The sequence below is a fragment of the Triplophysa dalaica genome, chromosome 21 (genome assembly GCF_015846415.1).
Source record: "Triplophysa dalaica isolate WHDGS20190420 chromosome 21, ASM1584641v1, whole genome shotgun sequence".
Lineage (NCBI taxonomy): Eukaryota > Metazoa > Chordata > Actinopteri > Cypriniformes > Nemacheilidae > Triplophysa > Triplophysa dalaica.
This window is the reverse complement of record NC_079562.1, coordinates 18,871,514-18,899,129: the sequence shown is the minus strand read 5'-3', so window position 1 is coordinate 18,899,129 and position 27,616 is coordinate 18,871,514. Positions and strand designations below refer to the sequence as shown.

Here is a 27,616-nt window from a genome sequence, read left to right as displayed (position 1 = left end):
AATGCAATTGTACACCGAAACCGTATTTCAAATTGTTTATTTTGTAGATATATATCTTACAAGTGTTCTTGCTACATGAACTTATGCAGGGCGCTTCTTGTGGCATGTTAACAAACACATCAATTGAGATTGATATTGATGAAAAGAATATAAAGTATTATAAAGATGAAAGTGTGCTTGATGAGTATTTGAGCTTAATAGGTATGTTTACAATCAGGCATTAGTGTTTCACAGAAAAAAAGATAAATGACGACAGTAAATGAATTATTGCACACCAAATGCAGAGGTTTAAGCCAAAAGTTTATTGCAGTGTAATTACTTTATCCTTTAACTTGTAGAGAAGTGGAAAAATATAACTATGTGAAGTCTCTGTTGGTGAGTATCATAGGGGCAACTAGAGACCAGGTGTATAAGGTGAGACAGACCCAGCTGGATGAGATTTTTACCCAAACCACTGGCCATTTGCTTGTTACCACATTGTAGTCAGCATCAGGGCTGGGTGAACAATGAAAAAACAGGGTTAATAAAAAGGCAGAAAGAAATACAGAAACATAGATATCCCAGAATTAGGGAACTTCAAAATACATATATCTGTATAACACTGTAAATGTGCAACAATTAACTTTCACCAACAAAAGCCTTCAATGATCCCTGTCTCTTGAAAAGGCGTAAAACATCAACATCTTCAGATGTGAATATTTTCTGTAATTGGCTTCTTGTCATGAAACACACATTAGGAATCGATTTGGGGATTCCTTATTAGAACTACAAATGATTAGATCAGATAATCTATATTTACTCAATCCTATACGAGTGTTTCTTTCGAAAACCTTTCAAAAGAGAAAGAACTTGTCCATGATATTCAAATTCTTTGAGATGCGCCTATATTAAGAGTTCTAAAAATGAATGAAAATGACACTTAAGTCATATAAAACATTTTTTTAACTAAACAAGAAGTTTTTTATCAAATATACGCTTTTTATCATTTTTTAACCACGATAGCCTACTGAATTAAACCAACAGCTATAGCTTGTATGATTTCATTGACTTAAAAACTGAATGACTTTGTAGGTAATAAGGCTGCCTACAGTTAGCATTAATTTGTAACTTGTTAAAAATAATTGTCAGTAGTCAATAATTTGAATTATTTAGTCGGAATCTTAATAACCGGTCTAACTAAATGAGCAAAGCTCAGTCACATCCTACATTCTTTTATGGTTCACTGAGCTTTGAATGATTCACTGATTTCTTATTGATCCATTAAGTGAATGAATAGAACTCTTTAAATTAATCAGTTAAAATGCATCATTTGTTTACGAGTCGTTTTGAAGTGTTCATACTGGCGAACTCGCTGTGTGTAGAGTAACACTGATTCAACAAGACATCTGCACCACTTAAAACATTACACAGATGAATGTCACGGTGATTTAAGAACAATTTCAAGAAACTGAACATATTTGAATACAAAAGAAACAATATTCACCCAAACAGCAATGAAATGGATCATTAGATTAACAACTCATAATACAGTCTCACTACACATTTACAGCAACTGCTGTTACAAAAAATTACAGTCTATTGACTTCATATGAAGACACTGAACATACAGGTGGAAATTTGACGGAGGTCACCGCCTCCGATTTCTCTATGGAGGAAAAACCTGGCCTTTGGTCGAGGGAAGCAGTGTGGTGCTAACTTCTGGTTACTCATTTTGTACTACCACCATATTAGTATTTGTTGAATAAACAATGTACTTGCTAAATTAGATACTATAGCATCGTATCAACCAACCCAGCTAGCAGTTTGTGATAAGAACATTCCTTAGAGGTTTTTCATGTTTTTGAAAACGTTTTAAAAACATTCAAAATGTCTAGTTTTTTGTTTTGTTTTAAGAATGTTCCCAGCTAACAAAAGTCATCATCATGGTGATCTGTGTTTCCTTGAGTTGGTCTCTTGTCCCTTACCTCTCATGTGTTAGATTAATTGGAGAGTTGTAAACTGTGTGCGTGTAATGAACTGTTGTTATGGCAATGAAATGAGAAACTGATCCAATACAGTTTATTGGTGGGCATCAAAACCACTTCTAGTTGGTGGTTAGATTAATGGATCTAATCTAATTGAATGCAATGCTGTTGATCTTAAAAGTAAATGGAAGACTGTGTTTTTTGTTTGCAATTTGATGTCTACAAGTGTTTTTCAGATATGGATACAAACATTAACTCAAACTACATAATGACTATGACAAACACAGACATCAAGAGTCAGGGTATGAATCTCAACAATGGTGACAACCAACTAAACAAAACTTCATGTTGCAATGCATGCTGGGTAACATCTTAGTACAAAACTCGTCCATGATACTCAGCATGCATTGCAGTAGATTTGTTTATCAGAATTAGTTTGTTGATTGACACCATTGTTGAGATTCATATCCTGATTCTTAAAGTCTGTCTTTGTCTAAGTACTGCTGTGGTTTTGATGAACTCTCTTTTCACAAACCTTCTAGACATTAAAACAGTTAATTCCCCAACAGTATAATGTTCTTTCAGGATCAAGAGCACAATTTACAATACATATCTATACTGTGGTGCGAACTACTGAAAGATGATGCTCTCATTTCCAACCAATAGACTTTATTTGGATTTGGATTCAATTTATTGTCATTATACAAGTACAGTGGATTATTGGATTAGGTTCTCCTTGAATTACCTTAACAACAGTACATCACCTGCACAGAGTTACACATCACCAATTAATATCACACATGAGAGGCAAGGGACAAGACACCTACGCAAAGAAACACTGATCACCATGATGGTGACTTTTGTTAGCTGGGAACATTCTTAAAACATAACAAAAACTAGACATTTTAAATGTTTTTAAAACGTTTTCAAAAACATGAAAAACCTCTAAGGAACGTTCTTGTAACAAACTTTTGTTACTTTTTTATCCAGTCCCTGCAGTGAGCAACAACATCCTGGTGTTTCAGAATTAAAACACTTCATAACAAAAAATGTATATATATAAAAAAATGAATATTTTGTCGACACCATCTTAAAAACTTCTCTGAAATTTCCAGAGCATTAGCAATCGTTAACATACTATATCTTAAAGTCGCAGCCACTGACCTGTACCAGTTTGTTAGAGTCATCATGATGTAGAGAGACGCCAGGAACAGCAGGAAGTGAAAGAAGGCATAGCTGTATTGTACAGTGTCCCTTTCATTGTCCTCTGCATGTTTTTTTGTCATGACCACTGCCATCTCAGGACTTTGTGTATTGTTTTCTTCTAGTGTGGTGGTGTCTTTAGAAGCTAGGGTTAGTTTATTAACTTGACTGATGTTGGAAGAGCGTATACTGCCAAGAAAATGAAAACAAAAAGTTGTGTTATTTGGGAGCTATTCATACATTTTTGTCTTTAGATCATGAATGTCGCCTCATTATGAGTACTTATAACGCACAAACGCCTTATTATGCATGACTTTTTCCCCTTTATCCTCCTAAATAGCTTAATTTAACAAGTGTTTAAATTAAGCTATTAAGGAGGATTAAGAAAAAAAAAAGTCATGCATAATAAGGCATTTGTGCGTTATAAGTACTCATAATGAGGCAACATTCATGATCTAAAGTAACACCCCGAGTGGTGTTCTGATATTGGACTTCTGTGCCAGTTACAGTTTGGCCATAATGAACACCATGTTCAAGCATAAGGGTGTCCATCAGTGCATATGGCACCAGGACACCCTTGGCCGGAGGTCGATGATCGACTTTGTGGTTGTTTCATCTGACCTACGGCCGTATGTCTTGGACACTCGGATGAAGAGAGGGGCAGCGCTGTCAACCGATCACCACCTGGTGGTGAGTTGGATCCGATGGCGGAGGAGGAAGCTGGACAGACTCGGCAGACCCAAACGTACTGTGAGGGTCTGTTGGGAACGTTTGGCCGAATCGCCTGTCAGAGAGATCTTCAACTTCCACCTCCGGCAGAGCTTCGACCAGATCCCGAGGGAGTCTGGAGATATTGAGTCCGAGTGGACCATGTTCTCCACCTCCATTGTCAACGCGGCCACTCGGAGCTGTGGCCGTAAGGTCTCCGGTGCCTGTCGAGGCGGCAATCCCCGAACCCGGTGGTGGACACCGGAAGTAAGGGATGCCGTCAAGCTGAAGAAGGAGTCCTATCGGGTCTTGCTGGCTTGTGGGACTCCCGAGGCAGCTGACAGGTACCGACAGGCCAAGCAAACTGCAGCCCTGGTGGTTGGGGAGGCAAAAACTCGGGCCTGGGAGGAGTTCGGTGAGGCCATGGAGAAAGACTATCGGTCGGCCTCGAAGAGATTCTGGCAAACTGTCCGGCGCCTCAGGAGGGGGAAGCAGTGCCCTACCAACGCTGTTTACAGTGGAGGGGGGCAGCTGTTGACCTCGACCGGGGATATCATCGGGCATTGGAAGGAATACTCCGAGGATCTCCCCAATCCCGTCTTCCATTGAGGAAGCAAAGGCCGGAGGGCTCGGAGGTGGACTCACCCATCACCCGGGCTGAAGTCACCGAGGTAGTCAAGAAACTCCTCGGTGGCAGGGCACCGGTGGTGGATGAGATCTGCCCTGAGTACCTCAAGTCTCTGGATGTTGTGGGGCTGTCTTGGCTGACACGCCTCTGCAGCATCGCGTGGTGGTCGGGGACAGTGCCCTTGGACTGGCAGACCGGGGTGGTGGTCCCTCTTTTTAAGAAGGGGGACCGGAGGGTGTGCTCCAACTATCGGGGATCACACTTCTCAGCCTCCCCGGGAAAGTCTATGCCAGGGTACTTGAGGGGAGAATCCGGCCGATAGTAGAACCTCGGATTCAGGAGGAACAGTGTGGTTTCCGTCCCGGTTGTGGAACAGTGGACCAGCACTATAGCCTCTCCAGGGTGCTGGAGGGTTCATGGGAGTTTGCCCAACCAATCCACATGTGTTTTGTGGATTTGGAAAAGGCATTCGACTGTGTCCCTCGCGGCAACTTGTGGAGGGTGGTTCGCATTGCCGGCAGTAAGTCAGACTTGTTCCCAGTGCATGTTGGACTCCGGCAGGGCTGCCCTTTGTCGCCGGTTCTGTTCATAATTTTTATGGACAGAATTTCTAGGCGCAGCCAGGGGCCGGAGAGTGTCGGGTTTGGGGACCACACGATTTCATCTCTGCTCTTTGCGGATGATGTCATCGTGCTTGCCCCATCAGACCAGGACCTTCAGCATGCACTGGGACGGTTTGCAGCCGAGTGTGAAGCGGCTGGGATGAGAATCAGCACCTCCAAATCTGAGGCCATGGTTCTCAGTCGGAAAAGGGTGGCTTGCTCACTTCGGTAGGTGGAGAGTTCCTGCCTCGAGTGGAGGAGTTCAAGTATCTGGGGGTCTTGTTCACGAGTGAGGGAAGGATGGAACGGGAGATTAACAGACTGATCGGTGCAGCTTCTGCAGTAATGCAGTCGCTGTACCGGTCTGTCGTGGTGAAGAAGGAGCTGAGCCGCAACGCGAAGCTCTCGAGGAAGTGTCTAGGGAGAGGGAAGTCTGGTCATCCCTGCTTAGACTGCTGCTCCCGCGACCCGGCCCCGGATAAGCGGAAGAAAATGGATGGATGGAACAAGTGTTTATTTACACAACTAATGTTTGGGTGTTTAGTTACCTCCTTCAGATTTTTTTTTACCAATTTTTACACAATCTGTGTGTTGGAGATTCGTAAACGACATGGGGTGTGGGGATGCCAGATTCGATTGTTTGGTTCCGTATTGTTTGGCATAGTATACTGTACAACAGCATACACTGTGTCTGTGACCTTTTACAGTGGCCCGACAGAAAAACTAGGATGTTATATTTTTTGCCTTATCGATCATGACAGGTTTTTTCATTTGGTCATTTTGTAACAAATACATTTTTTATCTTTAGCGGGCATAAGTGAGAAAAATCTCCTAATCTAAAAGTGTAAGTATATCATCAGAAGTTGTTCCTAGGATTAAAAGTAATGTCACAATCAATGCTCACAAAATAAATGTCATTTCAATTCTTCTGTTGATTAAAATCATTTCAGTAACATGGGAATTAGGACTTGAAATGCTTCCTGGTGTGGTGTCCAAAAAATAAATTGTGCATATTTAAAATAAGTAAAAATGTTAATAATACAAATAAATAAATAATTTCATTAATTCATCTATTTAAATTAATTCAAACCCTTATCTTAAGCCACAGACAACAAAGACAATTTTGTCAGTCAACAGTCTTAACACAACCTTTTGAAGATTCTCTTGAAGTGCCTTTCTGCATTATAATCCTGTGCCTAGGGTTCGGGCACTGGTCACAACACATTGGGGTACGAATGACTGATTGTCCCGTGACGTGATTGCATTGTGATACTTAACAGCTGGTATTTATCAACAACAGGCAAAACTGACATCTCTCTGACATTATCTTTTAAATACTAGTTGAAGTACATTGAAAAAAACTTATGATTCTGTTACATATCCGTGCCAAAATTTGGTTGATTTAATACATTTAACTGTAAAGTAGATTGTATAATAACAATGTTTTTAACTATATTTCATGCGCCCTTTAGAATATTGGACTGGATGGCAGGCCATTCACAGCTCAGGCCCTGAAAATGAGCTGTCTGTTCAGGATGGGTGCTTTCTATGGAGATTTAGAGTGGTGCTGGGGCGATCCTATAAACGAAAAATGATCCACAAAGCTGAACCAGGGATCTTGCGCATTGCAAGCTTGAATAGAAATGTGTCACACTCGTGGCAAGAACCCAATTGCAGGCAGGAGATGGCAGACACAGATGGTTGAGGGGTTAACAAGACTTTAATGATAAACATAAAACAGGAACAAAGCAAAAACCCTCAATGGGGAAAACAAGACAAAGGCAAAACTGGAATGGAGACAAACTATACTAAACTAACAGACACTATAGTAAACTCACAATAAACTAGACTTACTTTGACAAGGGGAGACTCTAAGACGAGACTCTAAGACAAGATTCTGCATTCAGCATACAAGCGACGTCTTACAGGCAAGGTAAAACTTACGATGAACGCGCACAGGACAATGAAACATGAGGACTCTTTATAGGGAGAGAAACCAAGAGGGAACAGGTGCAAGGGATCAAACACTAAGGGGAAGCTAATTAACACAAACTAGGAAACAGGAGGGTAGGAACGATGACGCGACTCGGGGAGAGTATGGAAAGCCACAAGGTCAAAAACATCTATCCCCACATGAAACAAAGGATTCTGTATGATTCCACCTCTAAACCAAGAAATACCTGAATAGGGTAGGTGAAACCATGACAGAAATGCATCTGGGGCCAAATATGGATTTTGAAAATAAAACCAGAAACTTAAAAACAGAGAAAGTAGCGAAGGGACTTTATCAGCAATTCACAAACAAAGGGCAGTTAAATTGTATCATATTCTACTCTGTATGTATATTATACATTTAATAATTTTCCTCTTGTTTTGATAATTTTGTCAATTTAAAGCTGATTTGAAACAATGCAACATTGTAAAAAAGAGCAATATAAATAAACTTTGGTTGAATCCAGGGTATTTGCAGTTGGCAACTAACTGTCATATTGCAATTACTGTATATGATGGTTCAGGTGTACTCAATCCATTTTGACCGCTTTAATTGTCATAAATGTTGCAATCTCCCTCTGAATCTCTGACTACCCCTCTTCCCAATAACATATTGAGGCAATCTAGAATGTAGATTGTACTCTTTGTGTATCATACCTGGAATATAAAATGCAGAGAATGAAAATGGCCAGTCCGACGATGCTTTGAGCATCCCACCACTGCAAGTATGGGGCTGACTGTCCAGTTTCCTCTGTGTCTACAATGATAACAGCAGTCTGTTTCTCAGCCTCTGCTGAGGTAAGTGTAACAGAGGTAATCTGCTCGAAGATCCTGAACAGGCTTGTGTTGCAAGTGGGTTCTAGGAGAGGATGAATTACCAACAATCAAACTGAAATAAAACTTGTAAAAGAACTTTAGAGCAAAAGTATAAAATAATGGAACAACTTTTTTTTTCTTTAACTTCAGGTATCACATTGAGGTTATCACTGATCGATTCTATGCAAATATCAACCTCACCATTGATAGATCTGGATAGAAACATGCACTTGTTTGTTGTTTATTTCATTTTATTATTCTATTTCATTTATCCCATTTATTACAATATTCATCATATGTATTCATTCCTTTATTTTATTATTCACCTCTATTCATATTATTTGCTCCTTACTTTCCTGTTGTTTAACCTCATTGGGAGTTGTATTGGTCTCCATCTCAAGGTCCATAATAATGTCATGAGACAATGTTTTGATACTGTAATCTTGAATGGTTAAAAACACATATTGAATCTGTTTCTAGTCAGACGAAGTTTGGCAGAGCTTGACTGAGCATCAACGCACAACTGAGATATTTCAATAAATCATTTGTCTGTCTATTTAACATCACTTAGTCTCCTGCCTGCTGTTCTTCCCTTCAGCTCTATATCTCCCTGGTGGTTGGGTTAAAGGATTGACTCACAACGGAGTTGATATCTCCAGGTGTAATTTGTTCCTGACGGAGAGAGATCTAGTGAAACTGGACTCAAAGTTTAGATCTATAAGATCTACAAGCCATATCTCATAGTTGGATCTATCACCATGAAAGAAATTAACAAAGGTTTAACCCACTGATAGTACAGATGTCAATATTTGCTGGTTTAAATACATTAAAAATGTATTTAAAGTATGTATTTTTATAGCATGATTTTTCATAGACTGTTATGGATGCGACACCAATGCTGATATTACCTTAGTTTTCTGTGAATTCTTTAATCATTCATTGTATTTGGAGGGCTGCATTCGTTTCATTCTATTTCAGATAGATTTCTGAAGATGCATTTGAAAGAGACTGTTTTTCTTAAATGTCCACATGAAAATTGAAATGTATGGTCTTTGATAAGTCATCTCTTTACCATTATTTGGCCATACACGCTTCTGGTTTGTGCTTCACTGAACTCCTGCAGGGTATGTTTTCTTTCAATGTGCATAATTTTTTTATCATATTCATAACGCATGTATATTTCCCTTAATTACAACAAAGATATTTTTCTCATGTGTTCATGTTGTATTGTGCAAAGTTTTTCCTTCTCCCTCTCTCTTGTCTCTCTTTCTTGCAAGCGCTTTATTGGGTTCAGCTGCAGAGAGTAGCGTGTTGAGCAGGAGGGTTTAAGTTGTTGGATGGATGTTGTGCCGGATCGTCCCCTGTCCCCTGTTCCAGACAACCACTTAGAAATTGTTAAATGACAGCACATGTCGAAGCCACGATGACCGGGTGGGGACGTGCTCGTTTCACTTAGTTTTGTCATGGCCACGAGATTTTACCTCGTGGGAACTTGATATTAATTTGTGGGAACGTCATAACATGATGAGGCCATGATAAATTAGGTGTGTTCGACCTCATGGTGCAGTTTGCAGAACGATCGCAGAGATTAGCCACTTGCAGTCAAGGGAGGAATTGAAAAAGCCGTAGTGACGTTCAAGATGTTTCCTTTTCAAAGCACAAATAAAGTGGATTAGATAGTGGATTTGTCCAATAAACAAACATTTTATTTAAAAAGTAGCAACAATAAACACTTCATATTGCGTATGTTAATGTGCGGCTTAACACCGTGTGCCTAAAAATCATGGTAAAAAACAAATTCTTAAATTTCCAACGGAGTTGCATCAGTATTCGTTTTATTTGTATTTTATTAAACGACACAAAAAATACATTATGGTTATAGGAACAGAGTTTTAGCTGTTTTAAAACCATTAATTAAACTGAAGGTGTTAGAATAAACCCGAAACGCACGTGATTGTTTTTATGCGGCATATCACGCCAATTATGAAAAGCTGTGTGTTCGACTTCCTGTGGCAATGTAGCGCATTCTGTAATTCTCTTCGGTGTATTCTTATTTTGTTAGGGTATTTAATTCATTTAATTTGTTATTTTGGCCAAAACCCTCTGAAGATTTGTGCTTCTTTCACAACTTACAAAAGAATGAGATAATGAATATTTCATTATGGTAGAACTTTGTTGTTGTGGTTCTTTTTTTCTGAAACAAAAGAAGTGCGGCTTTTCACCAAAACCTAGGGTATGGCATAATTTCCTCTGGCCATACAACAACGACATTTCAAAGTAACGGATACATTTTATCACATCATATCTAAACATAATGTGTACAAGAATCCATGAAGCTGCAAGAATGCACGAACATGCACAGAGACTCATACCCTCATATTGTTGAAAATGTTATTTTTAAAACTCTAATTCTGCAGAAAAAGGGCGACTCCAGCAAAATATCTACTAAACCATCTGTCATTTATACCAAGTTTGACAATTGCTTCTAACCCACAGCCAACTGTTGACATTACAACGACTACGTTAATCGGGTAAAATTTGTTATGTGACTGTAAAATGAAAGATAATAATTGCCAATTTATTGGCATACTGTATGTCGACATTAGAGACCTCATTAGTTACCCATTTACCTTAACGTTCACTTTATTATTAAACATCTGTAAGGCATTTTTCTTAATTTTGTTGATTATTTAATATTTGCTGTGAAAATGTAGACAAGCAAAAGATGAATTCGAACCTGCATCGCAGGTACTGTCAAATTTAGAAGTTATGTGTCTTACTGCACCATTGAAATTAAATTCTAAAACACACAATGCGTCCGAGGGCCATGCAAGAAATATTTTGATTTTCTTTAATGAGCATCACTATTCTAATTTGTTTCCACTGTTCTGTCTGAAGGCTAGGGTATGGCAATTGCCATACTCTGCTTATACGCAAACGCACAGCTGTTAATTTTTCCTTTAATTCTTATTTTATTTTTAGTCAAATATTGTTACGGGCCCTCCCAAACCTAGACTGGCGGGTACGTAAACACAAGGCTTTAGGAAAATGTATTGGTTTTGTATATCGGTAATAAATATATTCTCTGATAATGTGTCAGACAGCATATGTCACATCAATAAAACTGAAATCGCTTGGCTACAAAAAAATTAAAAAAAATTATGAATGCTACATGACAGAGACATTTATATTTACATTTAGGCAGACGCTTTTATCCAAGGCGACTTACATTGCTTTATCCTATACATTTTACATAGGTATTTGCAATCCCCTGAGATCGAACCCACAACCTTGCGCTGTTAACGCAATGCTCTTACCACTGAGCTACAGGAAAGCTAGGTACTATTTGGTGCTATTTGTCTTACTTTACTATGAATACTGATTGTACTGGTTAAACACACTTTTTGAAAACTAGATCGTTTCAACACTAAACACTAAATCACTTAAATAATGATATAGATATATTACAGATCCATCAAGCACATTTTTTAAATGATAAGAGCATTCTAAAAAAATTATCAAAAGATATATTTCGCTTATATCAAAATACATATAGATTAAATAGGGTATATGTCTGAAAACTATTTCAGTAAAGCTTCTTACCAGGCTCATTGGTCATCGCTGACCAGGTAAGGTACATGGAATACAGAGTCATGATGGACGATTGAAGCAGACCAGACCTAGGCTGGTGCTCCTACAAAATTAAACAAAGATACAATAAGCATTTTCCTGAACTGAAACTACCAATTATTTAAGTATAAAAAAATGTTATATCTTTGAGACTGCAGCTATGAGAAATACCTGAACTTTGGGCAGTACAGAAAGAGCAGAAGCCATGACACAAAATAACATATTGAAGGTAATGAAAAACGTGTTGAGAACACATCCCTCTGACTGAGTGTAGATGCAATAGAATAGAGCTACAGCTGTGAAGGACAGTGCGTAGTTGAGGACCGTGACTGATAACAATGCTAGGATAAAAAAAACATACAGTTTAATGTAATGATAAATATTTATATTATATTATTATTATAATTGTTTTACCTACCTATGTACCAATATTTTGTATTTTCTTTTTCCATATTATCAACCCACGACTCATTCCATGAGTGGGCAAAGTCAATGAGAAGAACCAACTGGATTAGGATAAAGCAAAAAGCCCCGCAAGTTCCAACAATAAAACATGCTTAGAAAAGAGAAAGAAATTTGTTACAGTACATTAAACAAAATGCACAATAAGAATTGATATTGGTGCTAAAACATTTGGGATCCGAACAACTTAATCAAAAATAAGACAAAAACAATACAACAAAAGACATAAAAGTCTATTGATTAATTATATACTGTATATATATCAGATTTTGACTTCGCCGTTTTCATGACAAAAGGAATCTAGATTACGATATTATCATTTTCTCTTTAAGAAAATAAATAATGATAGCAGTCGGTCTTTAACAACTATTTAATATAAAATTCCATAAAAAGAAGTAACTTTACTGTATATTCATATACTGTGGCTTGCGAAAGAATTCAACCCCCTTAATTTTATTCACATTATGTGAATAACAACAATAATAATAATAAAATGTTTGTTAAAGCATAAATGTAAAATGCATTATAAAAGTAGTTATAATGTATTAATTATTAATGTCTCATTAATAATTGTAACCACAGTTTATACATAATAACACTTACATTATAACCCATTTTTATTTGGGTTATAATTCTTTACAACAACATTTAAATATTCCAACATTAAATAATCCTTAATAATGCATTATACCTAAAGGCTTTAAGTAAAAGTCTTACCACTACTTAAAGTCACTTTCTGTAAGTCTACTTAAAGTAGTGGTAAGACTTTTACTTAAAGCCTTTAGGTATAATGCATTATATAATGATGAAGCAAAACATAAAAAAACCTGAATCAGTACATTGCATTAGTGTCTCAAGTAACTCAATACTTAGTTAAAGGACCATGACAGGCTCAAGTATTTTTGAGTAAAAAGTGACAAGCTTTACACATCTTCATTTTGTTATTTTCTGCCACTCTTCTCATCATCCTTGCAAACTCTACCAGGTTGGATGGGAATCATTAGTAAACAGAAATTTTCAGGTTTCACCATAGATGTTCAATTGTTCAAGCCAAAACACTGGCTCGGCCACTAAAGGACATCAACAGTGTTGTTCATAAGTCACTCTTTCGCTCATTGTTTTAGCTGTGTGCTTAGGATCATTGTCCTGTTGGAGGGTTCTCCTCTGACTGAGGTACTGAATGCGCTAGGACTATGATTTCATTAAGGGCATATCTGTATTTTGAGACATTGAGCTTTCCTTTTACCCTGGGCATTCCCCCAGTCTGTGCTGCTGAAAAACGCATACACACCATTAGGGGTGGGAGAAAAATTTGATTCATCGATGCATCGCAATTCATTATTGAAGGATCCAGAATGGACTATGAATCGATTCTGTGTTCAGTTCAAATTGCCAAGGTGCGCGGGCGCAGGCCAAAGGAAAATATCCGTTGACAGATGAACGTAAGTGTGCTGGCGAATTCGCTTAGTTGAGACCAAGATGGACAAACTACGACCTGCTCCATCAAAATCGGCTGTGTGGAAACATTTTGGTTTTTGTGAAGACAAAGAGAAATGTATCGTGGCTAAGCTATACTGTGTTCAAAGTCTGTGAGGCCAAATTCAAATATTTCGGCAACACGACTAACATGAAGAAACATATTAATTTAATGGTTGAGGCTTATGAGGAAAGCTTTCCAGGGTTCTTCTACATATAATGAAATTTAACGGAGAGCTGGTTAAGTTTCAAATTTCAGTTTTATCTCAGCTTCAAAAGGCTCTACACGACACCAGCCGATAAATAGGATGTTGTCTAGGGAAAAGATTGGTTATTTTCCAAGAAAATGAAAAAAAATTTTTTTAAACATAAATACATGGCTTGTACTGCCTCGGAGTGGCACAACATCACATACTTTACTTTTTTACATAAAAATGACTGTGTAAGTTCACATGTAGGAAATATCATCTTTAAATTCTCAGATGACACAGCAATTTTGAGTTTATTGAATAAAGATAGTGATCCATCTTGCTATTATTCTGAGATAAAAAAAGTTCCTACAGTGGTGTGATGCAAACAAATTTATTCTAAATGTTAGAAAGACAGAAGAGATAGTGTTTGACCCCAGGGTCCCGTTTAAGAAAGCAGGGTAAGTGCAAACTCAGAGTAAGTCAACCCCAGAAAACGGAATACTCAGGGTTTTTGGTTTCAGAACGCAAGGTATGTCAAACCCGCGACCGCGGGGTAAGTCAAGCCCATTTCAGAAATCGAGGTATCTTATACTCCGAGTGAGTAACCAGAGTAACATACTCCGTGAACCTAACCTGGTCGGGAGCAGGTTTTATTCCGCAAACCCAGGGCTTGTTACACTCTCCACCCCTTTTCGAAGCGAGAGCGGTGTTGACATTCCTAATCGCGCTCTATTTAGTCACACAGACCTTAAAATGGCATGTCCGTTTATTCAGGCACCTGTAGATGAGGAAGCTGCATTAATTCACAGAGAGTTACATTTATGTCGGTAGAGAATTGTGAGGCACAGTTTGGACGTTTTATCTTAACTTTTAAGGCCAGTTTAAGTAGTATATTTAACATTTCCCAATCAGGCATCCTACTAGAAAGAGCATTTTATATCTTTAAACTTTCCTTTTTTCATATTCAGCTGCTGCCTAGATCTTTTTATTGCAGAAAGATTGCACCTACATGAGAGCGAGAGAGAGAGCGAGAGTGTTAAATATAATTCCCATTTTCACAGTTTCAACAAAATAAATATAAAAGTGATTGACATGTAAACTTGCGCATTAACACGTGAAAAATTTTCTCCCACGCCAACTCTCTTTCTTTTGCTGCTGCTCTGTTGCTCTTTTTTCTAAATATGTGCTCATATTCACCGTACGCTTGTAACAGTAATTTATGCAATTGCAATGCCTTGATTTTAGTAAAGTTAGTACAAGGTCATAGGCATAAATGCAATGTTACTAATAATTGGCATAACTTATTTCGGGGTTTCGGTTTCGGCCTTGGTTTCCTCTTTTTCGGTTTTTGGTTTCAGCCAAGAATTTTCATTTCGGTGCATCCCTACTTAATGCATAAATGTAAAAACAGCTTTCATGTAGCTAAGAGCATTGCGTTAACAATGCAAGGCTGTGGGTTCGATCCCAGGGGATTGCACATACTTAGAAACAAATGTATAGGATAATGCAATGTAAGTCGCTTTGGATAAAAGCGTCTGCCAATTTCCTAAATGTAAATGCCCCTGTGTCTTCTTTTTTGTGCCGGATCATTTTGTAATGTTGTCCTTGTCACCCGCCTTGTCCTGTATTGCTATGTAAGTCTAGTTTAGTTATTTTTAGTCATGTCTAGTGTTGTATTTTAGTCTGGTCTAATTTAGTGTATTCAGTTTATGTTCCTGTGCACCGTTCTTGTTCCAACCCTTGCTGTTCTGTTGTTTGACCCCCTCGTGGGTTTTCGTTTCTTGTTTTATATTTATTATTAAATATCCTTGGTAATAACCCCTTACCCACTACATGTCTGCACTTGGGTCCTCTGTCCTTGTTCCAGCAACACTTTCCTGACAGCACGTTACAGTATTATGTCCAAAGGCTGAAAGCGGTCTTTGTGGCTGTTTAAACACATGTGCTCCTGACAGGGCTGACAGTGTGACATATAACTTTATGTTTTGAGATACAGTTTGCCAATTTGATTGCCGAGAAATAAACAGAGCGCTTTATGTCATGTGCTGTTGCCATGGTGAATCGTGCGATCTTCACTCAATTGATGATGGCTTTTTATAGCCATGGTGCATGCGCGTGACCTAGGGTGAACTTACTCAGAGTGGATTGAACTAACTCAAATCAGCTGGTCTGAAACTGAAAACTCAGAGTAGCGATTTCTGAGGAAATCAACTCAGAGTTCAGATTTAAACTTGGTGTTGGTTGAACTTCCTTATTGAAACGGGCCCCAGAGCAGTCGGTGCCCAGAGCTCTGTTGTTATTCATGACACTCAAATTAAACAGGTGTGTTCTTATAAATACCTCCGCATTTATATTGATAACATGCTTAATAACAACCCTAATCAGGTATGGGATCAAAGCTTGGTATGGTCACATCACTGTTCAATTAAAAAAGAGATTTGTTTATATCATTCCGACTGCCATGAAAATTGCGGAGAGGAAAGAATATTCATCACTCAAAACACTATGGGCCTTATCTTGCACCCAGCGTAATTGACTTTGTACACCGACGCATGTGTCATTCCTATTTTGCACCCGCGCAAAGCGCGCTTTTCCCTCCACAGAAGCACGTCGCTAAACTAGTGAATGAACTTGCGCTCCCTGGGCGGTTCAGCGCATAAAAGGGGGCGTGTTCCGGCGCAAACAATCCCTGGTGCTATTTTGCTGTTCCATTAAACAATTGCGCCACTGACCAGAAAAAACCTAGTCTAAAGTCAGTGGCGCGTCGCGAGTTGTTCATTATGCTATTTTAAGGGCGCATGCTTGACCATAATGTATAGCGTACACAACGCGCATACACTTTGATCATGTAATCTACACAGATGCAACAGTTAATTTTGCAAATCATAAATTTTTACATTAAAAACATATTAACACATGAGATGACGGAAATCATTGTGGTGTGCCACGATGATGTGCAAAAATAGGCATAAATCTAGCTTACAAATTATTCAGGCTAATTGTAGTAATTAAAGATCAGACCTGTTTGCCCAATAGTGGCAAGACATATATGTATATAAGGACATCTGACAAATTGGTTTGTCCGTCAAGAACCAGGAAAAATTAAAATCGACTGAAAAACTGAAAGACTGAAAAAAAAGACTGTGAAATCACCTTTACCACAATGTAAGTACATTGAAAACCTTAGTCTTCAACTTACCAGTTAAGTTGAGCGTGCTCATATTTTTGCGCCTGGTAAATACGCCATAATAATAGCAATCCATAATGGAACTTGCGCACCTGCTTTTAAAGGGAATGTTGGATGACGCTCTGATTGCTTTATTTCGGATTACGCCCAAACCACACCTATGAATAATGAAGCTACTTCAGACCAACCCATTTTAGATTTGCGCCGGGCGCAAGAGCCATTTATCCTGCCGGGAAAATAGCAACAGCGCCGAGACCCGCCCACAAAGTTACTTGCGCTTCGCGCTTTGACACTTGCGTTTCAGATCGTTAAAATAGGGCCCTATATGAGCAGTCCGTGTACAGAGGGGCACACCGGATACTGGCTGATCCTTCTCACATCCTACATCCGGAGTACACGCTTCTGCCCTCAGGAAGAAGGTATAGAGTGCCCAAATGTCGACTGAACAGATTTAAAAATTCCTTTGTGCCTGTTTCTATTAGAATATTGAATGGTAAGGATAAAGGACAATGATTATCCCTGTTAGCACTGATTTCCCTAGAGTATTACTATTTAAGCTATTTATTCTATTGTTGGTGATTGTAATTCATTGCTAGTTTTATGATATACTCAGAAGTTATATGTGCAACAATACTGGCCGGTTGAGATGTGCAACATGATGCCTGACCGCATGTTCTATATCGATGTCTAGGTTTTATGAGTTTATGTGACTTTATTGACTTATTAACCTGCTTTGTACCTATAGTTACATATTGTGTCATTGCGTGATTTGTAAATGCAGATTTCCCTAAACCCAAGTCAAATTTCCCCAAGGAGACAATAATTAAAGGTCACATAAGCGGAAGTTACGGTCCAGTGTTTGGAGGTATAGAGAAAGAAGACAGTTCAAAAGATCTTGGTCGTTGAATGACACGTGGCATGTCTTTGTGCAAGATTATTGTTAAAAATGGTTTGTGTGCGTATCAGGGTTGTTTAAATCTTTTAAAATCTCCGTCACGCGTTACCTTTCCAATGTGGTTGCACAATAAGGAAATCGTGGACGCACATCCTGAATGCACTCTGAGGCAGTGCAAGTCTAACTTTTTAGTTACGTTTAAAAGGTATATATTTTTTTATAGAAAATTACTAATTGTTTTGCTTGACAACACCCTTATTCATCGGCTGGTGTTGTGTACAGCCTTTTGAAGCTGCGATGAAACTGAAATTTGAACCTTAACTAAAAGCCCCTTGTTCAAATATTATATGGAGAAGAACCCTGGAAAGCTAATGAAGACTAGCCTCAATTTCTTTCTTAAATAAACACATGGACATGACATGTGGGTGAGTGATTTTTCATGAAATGTAACTTTGAAAGTGAACTACTCCTTTCAGATTGAAGCTTAAATATATAGCTTGAATATGTATGAATATGAAGACTGTATTAAAGGCACAAACCAGTTGGTGCTGCAGTGGTGTTACTGAGGATAGATTTGGCTGCCCTATCCTTAGGTAAGTACCACACAATGTCTTAGTGCCGTTAGTGTACTAACACCACTGAAAGATGCAACTGATGAACTTTTAGCAAGAAAAGAACATCTCTTTTTTATATATATGATTTATTTATTGAGTTTTCAACAAAAAAAGCAGACACAGACCTTATACATCTGAGTGGGTAATATACAAAAGACGAATGAATGAGGTGAGGTAAGCACTAATAACAGAAAGTGTTACTTAAAACAGGAGGATAAAGTTTGACAATGCCCACACAGAATCACAAACCTGGAAACACATGATGGGGGAAAAAAAGAAAAAGAAAAAAAACAAAACTGAAAAAAAGAAGAAAGAACATCTCTGACCCCAAGCTCATTCCCTTATTTGCATATGTTGAGGCATGTTATTACAACAAAGCAACAGGGAGTGACTCAGGAGCAACCTCATCACACGTATGTCTGATTATGAAACACTGAGCCAAGTGACACTTGTCTGGATCCCCGTTTTAAAACTGTGGGCTTTTGCAACTCATCCAATGGCTAAAAGGCTGACAGCTGAATGTGCAGCTAAAGTAAGGGATACTGTCTCAAGATTCTCGGGAACAGAGGGATGCCACCACCACATGTAAGGTTGTCAGGTTGAATATATCCAAGTAAATCGAGACACAGTCAAAAAAACTGAATGTAAATCCACAGGATAACAGACTCCTTTGTAAAATGTGTAAGAACAGGCAGGGTACAATCGAAACGGAAACGGGAATCAATGTTAATAAAAGAGTTATTAGAGACTCGGGCAGATGACAACAAACAACAATCAATAACCGACCATTAACAGAGACAGAAAGAGAACGTCTTGGTTACGGATGTAAACTCAGTTCCCAGATGGAGGGAATGAGACATTGTGTCGAACCGACAGACGGGGTTTGCCTTTGAGAACCTATCAACTTCGACTAATTTAGAAAAGGCCAATGAAATTTGCGAATGAAATATGCAAGTACGGACCAAGTAGGGGCGCAGTGCGCGTACTGGACACAACACGGATGGACTCGGGTCTTCCTCCTTGGAGGGTAGTGCCTGCAAGTTCACCACCTGGTCCCAAAAGGGAGTGGTGGGAACCTTGGGCATGTAGCCAGGCCGGGGTCTCAGGATAACGTGAGAATCATCGGGCATCGGAATTCTAGGCAGTCATGGGACACGGAGAATGCTTGTAGGTACCTTACCCTCTTGATGGAGGTGAGCGCTATCAGGAGAACAGTCTTCATCGTGAGATGAGGAAGAGCGGCATCTCCGATGGGCTCAAAGGGGGGCCTCATGAGGCCCGCCAGTACAACTCAAGTTCCCAAACCATACCTGTTCCGCATTTATTTGACTAATCAATAACTGTCTGAGTATCTGTCTGTCTAAAAAAAGAATTGTGGTTGTTCATTCTCCTCTTTGCCTACTCCAGCTTTAATCCTTCTAGTAGCATGGCCTTACAGTACTGTAATGTAACTAACAGTACTGTTTAGCATGTTGACAACATGTTTATATGCTCTACTACTTTTAAGTCGCTTTGGATAAAAGCGTCTGCCAAATGAATAAATGTAAATGTATTAAACTTACCCATAAACACCATCAATCACCACAATACATTTACATTTACATTACATTAATGGATTTGGCCGACACTTTTACCCAAAGCGACTTTCCATTGAACTTTCCACAAGCACTAGTAGTAAAGTATTCCCATTCCACCGTGTTTACATTTCTTAAAGCACTGTCAATGTTATCACATACATACTCCCACTGTTTCAAAGCACTGCACTGCACTGCTCCCAGTTCTAAAAACTTTAAGCACAACCAGTAATTCTAAAGAACACATCTTACAATCTTCATTAAGCACACCATCTGGGCTACATATTTACTAGGAGTATGCAATAGTTAAAAGATTGAATAAATTGTTAAATTGTGCTTTCCCTCACTTTCACCAGCAGAGATGCTAGGAGAGCTCTTATTTGAAAAGCTTGAAGTAAAAAAAAACTTTTTTGATATAATTTTGGTAAAAGCTTTGGTTGTTTAGTAACCTTCACTTTACCATTACTAAAAAATAGTAAGGACTATCATTTGATCGAGATTGAGCATGAAGCAAATTGTTTCTCAACCAAGACACTGATTTGTTTGGGTATGCAACAGGTAAGGCCATGCTTCACAGATCTAACTAATTCTGTTGTAACAACGGCAAATAATTGGGATCGCAGGGAAATGTATTTACTACCTAACCCACTGATCCTTAATTGGGGATTAAGGATCCGGACCTTGACTTCATTCCATCCAGACCATTTAAATTTGCCTTTTCATGCCCAGAAAAGAGATTTGCCGGCTGGGTATCAATGAGCTCTTGCTGTGGTTGCTCCTGATGACCGAACCCCCTGTCATTGTGGTGGCCTAGCCCTGCTTCATGGTGCCGGTTTAAGGGGAACATGGCAAGAAGATCAAGATCTAGGACATCATGTATGTGGACTAGGGATGGAACGATTCACCGTGAGCCGGTTATAATGTGTGACGATTCAAATGGGTTGAGGTGTAAACTGAAATCGCAATACATTTTTTGAACAGCAGGGGCCGCCATGTTCACTGCATACCTAAACGTGGACATGTTGTCATTTCTTACATGCAAAAAAATCCAAGAAAAGCACAGACAGTATTAGTTTGTTTATATTAGTATATAGAAACTTTTTTTTTATATTAATTTGTTTTAAATTTGCAGTTTAGTTTTGTAATTTGAAATAAACATAATTTTATCATACAAACAAACCCGAAGCATTTAAAAAATAATGCAAGGGAAGTTGTTAATTTCTAATTTGTTTCGACTCATTTTTTAAAAATAAATCTTAAGTAAATCGTGAATAAATTGCATCGTGAGATCAGAATCGTGAATCGCATCGTGAGCTGAGCTGAGTGAATCGTTACATCCCTACTGCGGACACATGATTGTTCCTCCGGGCCGTATCCTTCCCAGTCACCCAGGTAATCCAAATGTAAACCACGTCAACAGTAGTCGAGGATGTGACTGACAGAGTAGATTGTACCATCTTCCAGGTCCAGAGGAGGAGGAGGGGGCTCTTCCCATGGACCAGACTCTGTAGAGAGATCAGAGGGAGGTGAATGATAGGGCTTAAGCAAGGAGACATTTAATGCTGGATGAATACTGTAACAGCATGGAAGTTTCAGCAGGTATGGGACTTAACTCTCTAGAAAGATGTTTCATCCAGAGAACCATACTTTTTGCCCAGGGTGGCATTGCAGGGTCTCCTTCCACCAGGCGTCTGCGTGGATCTTCTGACAACATATGGCTCTCTGGAGCTGGTCCCATACCCTATCGCTCTCCTGGAATCAGTGATTAATGGATGGTATCTCTGACATGTGGTTGGTAACCGAATACGCACAGAAATGGTGTTAACCCGATGGCAGGCTGGTGTAGGGAGTTTTGGGTGTACCCAACAGAGGTACTGGATCATTGGCTGTGGTGATGGCGTTTTGAGATCACCACTAGAAGTCACGGACAGGGATTTAGGCTTGCCCTTCAGCAGACTGGTGAGAGGGGTGACTGTGGCGCTGAAGTCTCTAATGAACTGACGGTAGAAATTCGCAAAGCTCAGAAAGTGTTGGAGCTCCTTGTATTTCTTGGGAGTGGGCCAATTCCGCGTGGCTGCCACCTTCCCCTCGGCTAAGGTTATTCCATCTCGGGAGATATTATAGCCGGGAAACTGGATTGAGGACTAATGGATGGTGCACTTTACATCTTTAAGATAGAGCTGATGGTCTCTCAGCCGCTGAAGGGCCTCCGCAACGTGTAGTGGATGTTCATGAAGGTTCTAAGAATAGATGAGGATGTCATCGATATACTCCAGATATTTTTTTGAAGAAAGTCTCCAAGAACATGAAATCCTGGAAGACAGAGGTAGAGTTTACATGTCCACATGGCATAACGAAATAATGGCTGGTGGGAGTAACAAAAGCCATCATCCACTCATCGCCTCTTTGGAGTCGCGTTAGATTGTATTTGTGCGGAGGTCAAACTGCGTAAAGAGGGAGGCTACTCTCAGCTGTTTCAAAACGGCCGGAACGAGGGGAATTGGATAGGGGCACTTGACCATGATACAGTTCAATGCCCTATAGTCAATGCATGGCCCTAAACCCCCAATCCTGCTTGGCTACGAAGAAGAAGCTTGAGGTGACAGGGAACGGAAAGGATTCAGAGATGTAGTACTCCATGGCCTTCTGCTCTGGTTGGAAAGTGGATAAATTTTTCCATGGGGCAATGGCTCACCCTCCTTGAGTTTGATGGCACAGTCCCAAGGTCGATGAGGTGGCAGCTGGGTCACCCAAGCAGGGCAGAAAAGCTCGCTGATCTGATCGTAGCATTCAGGGATCTAAACAAAGAGTGTTTTTCGGGAGGGCTCTCAATGGTCGTGGCGCTGCCTCGACTGCAGAGCACGGAACGGGTCAAAAAGAGGCCAGGGTAGGGAAACAGGTCAGGAAACATTGGTCGCCCCATCTGAGGGTCTCACTAATCTTCCAGGGGTTTTCAGGTTGGTGTTTAATGAACCACGTTGACAGAGAATGATCTTAGGGGCGGCCTGCTCCAAGACCGAAAGGTGAATATCCTCCTCGTGGCATGGACCAACTTGCACCTGCACTGGCCCCACTTGAAAACTAACTGAGTATGTATGCTGAGTGGTTTTCCTAGTATTGACTGAACTTGGTAATGGACGGGGAGGATCTCCTTCTTAATATTGAGCTGGCGGCAGAGGGGACCAGAGAGGAATTCTATGACTGACCCAGAGTCGATGAGTGCTGTCAAAGTGAGGGCAGAATCAGTCGTGGATAAAAAGACATCAATATGCAAAGGATCTTGAGAAACAGATGCATTCTGGATGCAACTCACAACGGGCGTGGTGGATGAATGGTGCATGACCACAGTAAATGCCTTGAGGCTTCGCAAGAGAAGTAAAGACCCTGGGTCATACTCCTCTGCTGGTGGGACCCTGGGACTGGTGGTGACAGACGGCAAGGCATGGATATTGATGGTTTGTGGTTGCCCTCTTGAGTGTGTTAACAAACTCCTTGAAGGCATCTGGCACACTCTTCTTGTAGCCGTCTGGTCGCCTTTAACAGAACCACTAGGCAGACGTATGGGTGATTACTTCAACAGTCTTTATTCTCACACAAACGGTAAGCAGACAGTTGAGTATATATATTAAAGGCTGATGATTGAATAGACTGAAAGGTAATTACTGTCATTATGTTACAGGAGATCATGGACATACGTGGGGTGCAGAGTAGATACGTGGAACTTAGACTTGGAAGATAACGAAAAGACAACATTAAAAAATTTGACGTAGGATAACAGGTAGGTTATTCAGGTGAGTAACACATTTGAGAGTCTGTATATATTGTTAAGATTAGACATTGACTGAGGGAGTTTGCATATTGTTTTGCACTATCTGCCTGGCCGGGGGGGGCTGCTTTAGAATTCATACTTGTATTAAATGTGTCTCATGTACAGCTGCTTTGTAACAATGAAAATTGTAAAAAGCGCTATATAAATAAAGTTGAGTTGAGTTGAGTTGAGGAGTGAGGAGTGCTTAAATGCTGGGGTTGATGAGGGTGATGACGAGGTGCAGGTGGCGGTGATTAAAATTCGGGTAACCGGGATTGCTCTGAGGGACTGGCGTGAGAGCCTGTTGATTCCGTAACAATATTACCGAAACAATTAATATCCTGTGCCTTTTGTAATGCAGATATGTTTCAAAAATACTGGCCAATTTTTATTTCACCACTTTGTGGATTTGCACCAAACAAGTCTGAACAATTTGCTTTCATAGGCATTTGATACAGGGCCGTGCAGAGACCTTTAAAGGGGCAGGTGCTCAAAGTATAAAAGGGGCACATGTGGAACAATGCTTTAAATATGGCTGTGCTCAAAACAGCCATACAGCAATACTGTATATCGCGATACATTCCTTGCTGATACATGTATCAATACGGATGCTTCTGTAATTGAAAAGCAGCAAATGCTATCATGCTGTTTTGGAAAAGAAACAGAACATAAAAGACCATTCTAATTTTTATAAATGTTTTAAAATATTTTAGTTGCACCTATTAACAAGTCACGGATTAGAAATTTAAGTAAATAAAGTTATCCAAACCTTATAGGGATAGTTCACTCAAAATTCTCACCCCCCGGTTAATTTAAAACCTGTGTAAATGTTTTTGTTGTGTTGAAAACGCTTTTATCCAAAGAGATTTACAAAGAGATTAGGGAGCGATAAGCGATATGTCATTCAGGAGCCATAATACATTTGGTGCAATTCAAAGTTACTGGTTTCAACAAAAGCTAGACCACTACCACTGCGCATATCCTGGAAATGCGCTAATATATTGAAGGCATCTGAACGTGAGGAGTCCTCCCAGATGAGGTTATCAGGTGAAAGGTCATCATGTTAGTCATTTATTTAGGGTTAAATTATTATTAATTAATTTGAATAATAGTTAGATAGAGCAGGCCTTCACAATTTTACCTTTAATTACAAAAACATTTTCTTTTTGCCTTGACAAAAGGGCACTTTCAGTATAAAGGGCCAAGGAGCATATGCAAGATTTTACAGAATAGAGACGTAACTTTGTCATCACTGCGATCTCTGTGTCAATGCTTGTTAATTATTTAAGGGGAAGATATTAATGTATGAAGTTAAGGTTGTGGTAGAAACAGACTACATTATTTTAAATGTAGAATAAACGTAACAAGTAGGTTCACAATGACTTTAATGGGAATGAGGATACATAGAAAATGTAAGGATTCTGAATTTAAACAGTAGGGCTATGTAAAAGTGCTTTGTTTCATTTCATCATGTGTCATTTAAAGAAAGCTAGTATTAAAAGTGACAGATACCAAAGATGCGATTGCGATGCACTGCAATATCGTAAAGAGATAAAGAAGCGCAAAAGAACCTGTGAATTCAGTGTCAATGGCAGTTTTGAACATAATATTTTTTTTAATAAAACCATACCAATCCTTTACATTCTGCTCAAGTCGTGCTGGCAAAGTTGATGTATCGGCTTGATCATTTTCATTTTCTGTATCAGATTCATGCTCGAATTGATATAAGGAAGTATCGATGCCATTTTATCACCCGTCAGTACAATTGCTTTGGAACCTGATGTTCCAAATATGGTAAGAGGCGTTACATTTCCTTGAAACACTTGCAGTATTCGACCAACACTACGCACTGGTTAACTGGCCAATCATAGCACACCTCGCTTTTCAGAGCGATGAGCTTGGAAACAAATCAGCGCGTTCAGAGAGGCGGGGCAAAGAGGAGATACAAACATCCAGGGCATGTGGCAAATACAGCGTTTTTTAAAGAGTAAGTAGCATATGATTTTTAAGGTCCTACTTTGGTGTATGGAGTGTCTTACAACTAGTTAATGTAAATAGAAGGTGTAAAAAAACTATTATGTCGTAATAATAGGTAAGTATTCTTACCTTACTTCTTGAATGACTCTAAAAAGATTTGTTCCGCAATTCATCTGTTTAATCCCCTCCTATCCGCTAGCCTAGTGTCATGTGATTGGTCAGGTGGTGTAGTCTGCTGTGATTGGTCAAACACGTTTGTAACGAGCAAGGCGGGATGAGATAATGGGTGTCAGCTGTGCATTGCACGGGTATTGCATCTCTTTGGAGGAGATCGGAAGCATAAAAGGACGAGCGACCGGAGTGTACGACGGGAGAGGACCAGGCCTAGATCTCATGTTATGTTTTATGTTTGTTTTATTTTACTTTCGTTTTGTGGTTTGTTTATATTTTATTTAAAGTTGTTGAACGTCCGCCAGTTCCCACCTCCTTTTTCCCATTCCTTGAATTTGTTAAAGCGTTCATCATGTGTCGCAGATGGAATGCCTACCATCATTGCTGGATTACGGTTTACAGTCTATATATGATATAAAGTGTTTACCTTACCAGTTTGAGCCCTAGTCTGACGAAGAAACATCCTCACTCAACTCAACTTTATTTATATAGCGCTTTTTACAATTTTCATTGTTACAAAGCAGCTGTACATGAGACACATTTAATACAAGTATGAATTCTAAAGCAGCCCCCCCGGCCAGGCAGATAGTGCAAAACAATATGCAAACGGTGGTGAGGAACCCAAAACTCCCATCGAGAAAAAAAACCTCAGGGGAACCCAGGCCCAACCAGGGGATTCCAGTTCCCCTCTGGCAAAAGCTGCTGCCTCTGCACAAGCTCAACAGTGCTTGCACAACAAGGCTTAATAAAAATATAAAAATTAAGGATTAAAGATTATCATTAACAATCTAATAGCATTTGAAATGTTGTAGGAAAAACAAAGTTGTCGCGTCCTTTATCCAGCTCTATCCTCTTAGCACTTGTCAGGTCACCGCTTCCCATTCTCAGCTCTGCCATCAGGTCTGGGCATGAACTGCATCCTGCGGTAACCTTGGAACAAAGAGACAAGACTGGCTGAGAGTAGAGTACTGTTCTGCACTCTTTGATGCAACAAGTACATCATTTGTTGTTGGATGTGTTCCTGGTTCCGGTTGATCTAAATAATGCAGCCTAAATCCTCTGAGGATTAATATTATGGAAGTGTAGTGTATGCAAGATTAAAAAGATGAGTCTTTAGTCTAGATTTAAACTGACAGAGTGTGTCTGCCTCCCGGACCGTGCAGGGAAGAATATTCCAAAGTTTAGGCGCTAGATAAGAAAAGGATCTACCACCTGCACTTGATTTTGAAATTCTAGGTATTACCAACTGACAGGACCCCTTAGAGCGTAATGTACGTGGAGGTCTGTAATACAATAGAAGTTCATTCAAATACTGCGGCGCTAGACCATGTAGGGCTTTATAGGTAATAAGAAAGATCTTAAAGTTAATGCGATGCTTTATAGGTAACCAGTGCAAGGTTGACAGAACCAGGGTTATATGCTCATACTTTTTTGTACGTGTAAGAACTCGAGCTGCCGCGTTTTGAACCAGTTGCAGTTTTTGTAATAGGCCCGCAGGGCAACCACCTAGAAGTGCATTACAGTAATCTAGTCTTGATGTCATGAATGCATGAATTAATTTCTCTGCATCTGACAGTGACAGCATATGACGTAATTTAGATATATTCTTAAGATGGAAAAATGCAATTTTACAGGTGTTTGCGACATGGCTTTCAAATGAGAGAGTACTGTCGAATACAACGCCAAGATTCTTAGCTGATGACGAGGATTTTATGGAG

At 39.5% G+C, this 27,616-nt stretch overlaps 1 protein-coding gene across 1 annotated transcript in view; it reads right to left on the bottom strand.

The window, feature by feature from the left end:
- Positions 1–356: 356 nt before the first annotated feature.
- si:ch73-267c23.10 (serine incorporator 1) overlaps positions 357–27,616 on the bottom strand; it is a 40,258-nt gene continuing 12,998 nt past the window's right edge. The window contains exons 5-10 of the mRNA XM_056735538.1: positions 11,962–12,099; positions 11,715–11,884; positions 11,517–11,607; positions 7,755–7,956; positions 3,129–3,356; positions 357–495 (exon numbers count right to left, since the gene is read on the bottom strand). Coding sequence (XP_056591516.1) covers positions 357–495; positions 3,129–3,356; positions 7,755–7,956; positions 11,517–11,607; positions 11,715–11,884; positions 11,962–12,099 — 968 coding nt within the window. The remainder of the gene's footprint in view (positions 496–3,128; positions 3,357–7,754; positions 7,957–11,516; positions 11,608–11,714; positions 11,885–11,961; positions 12,100–27,616) is intronic.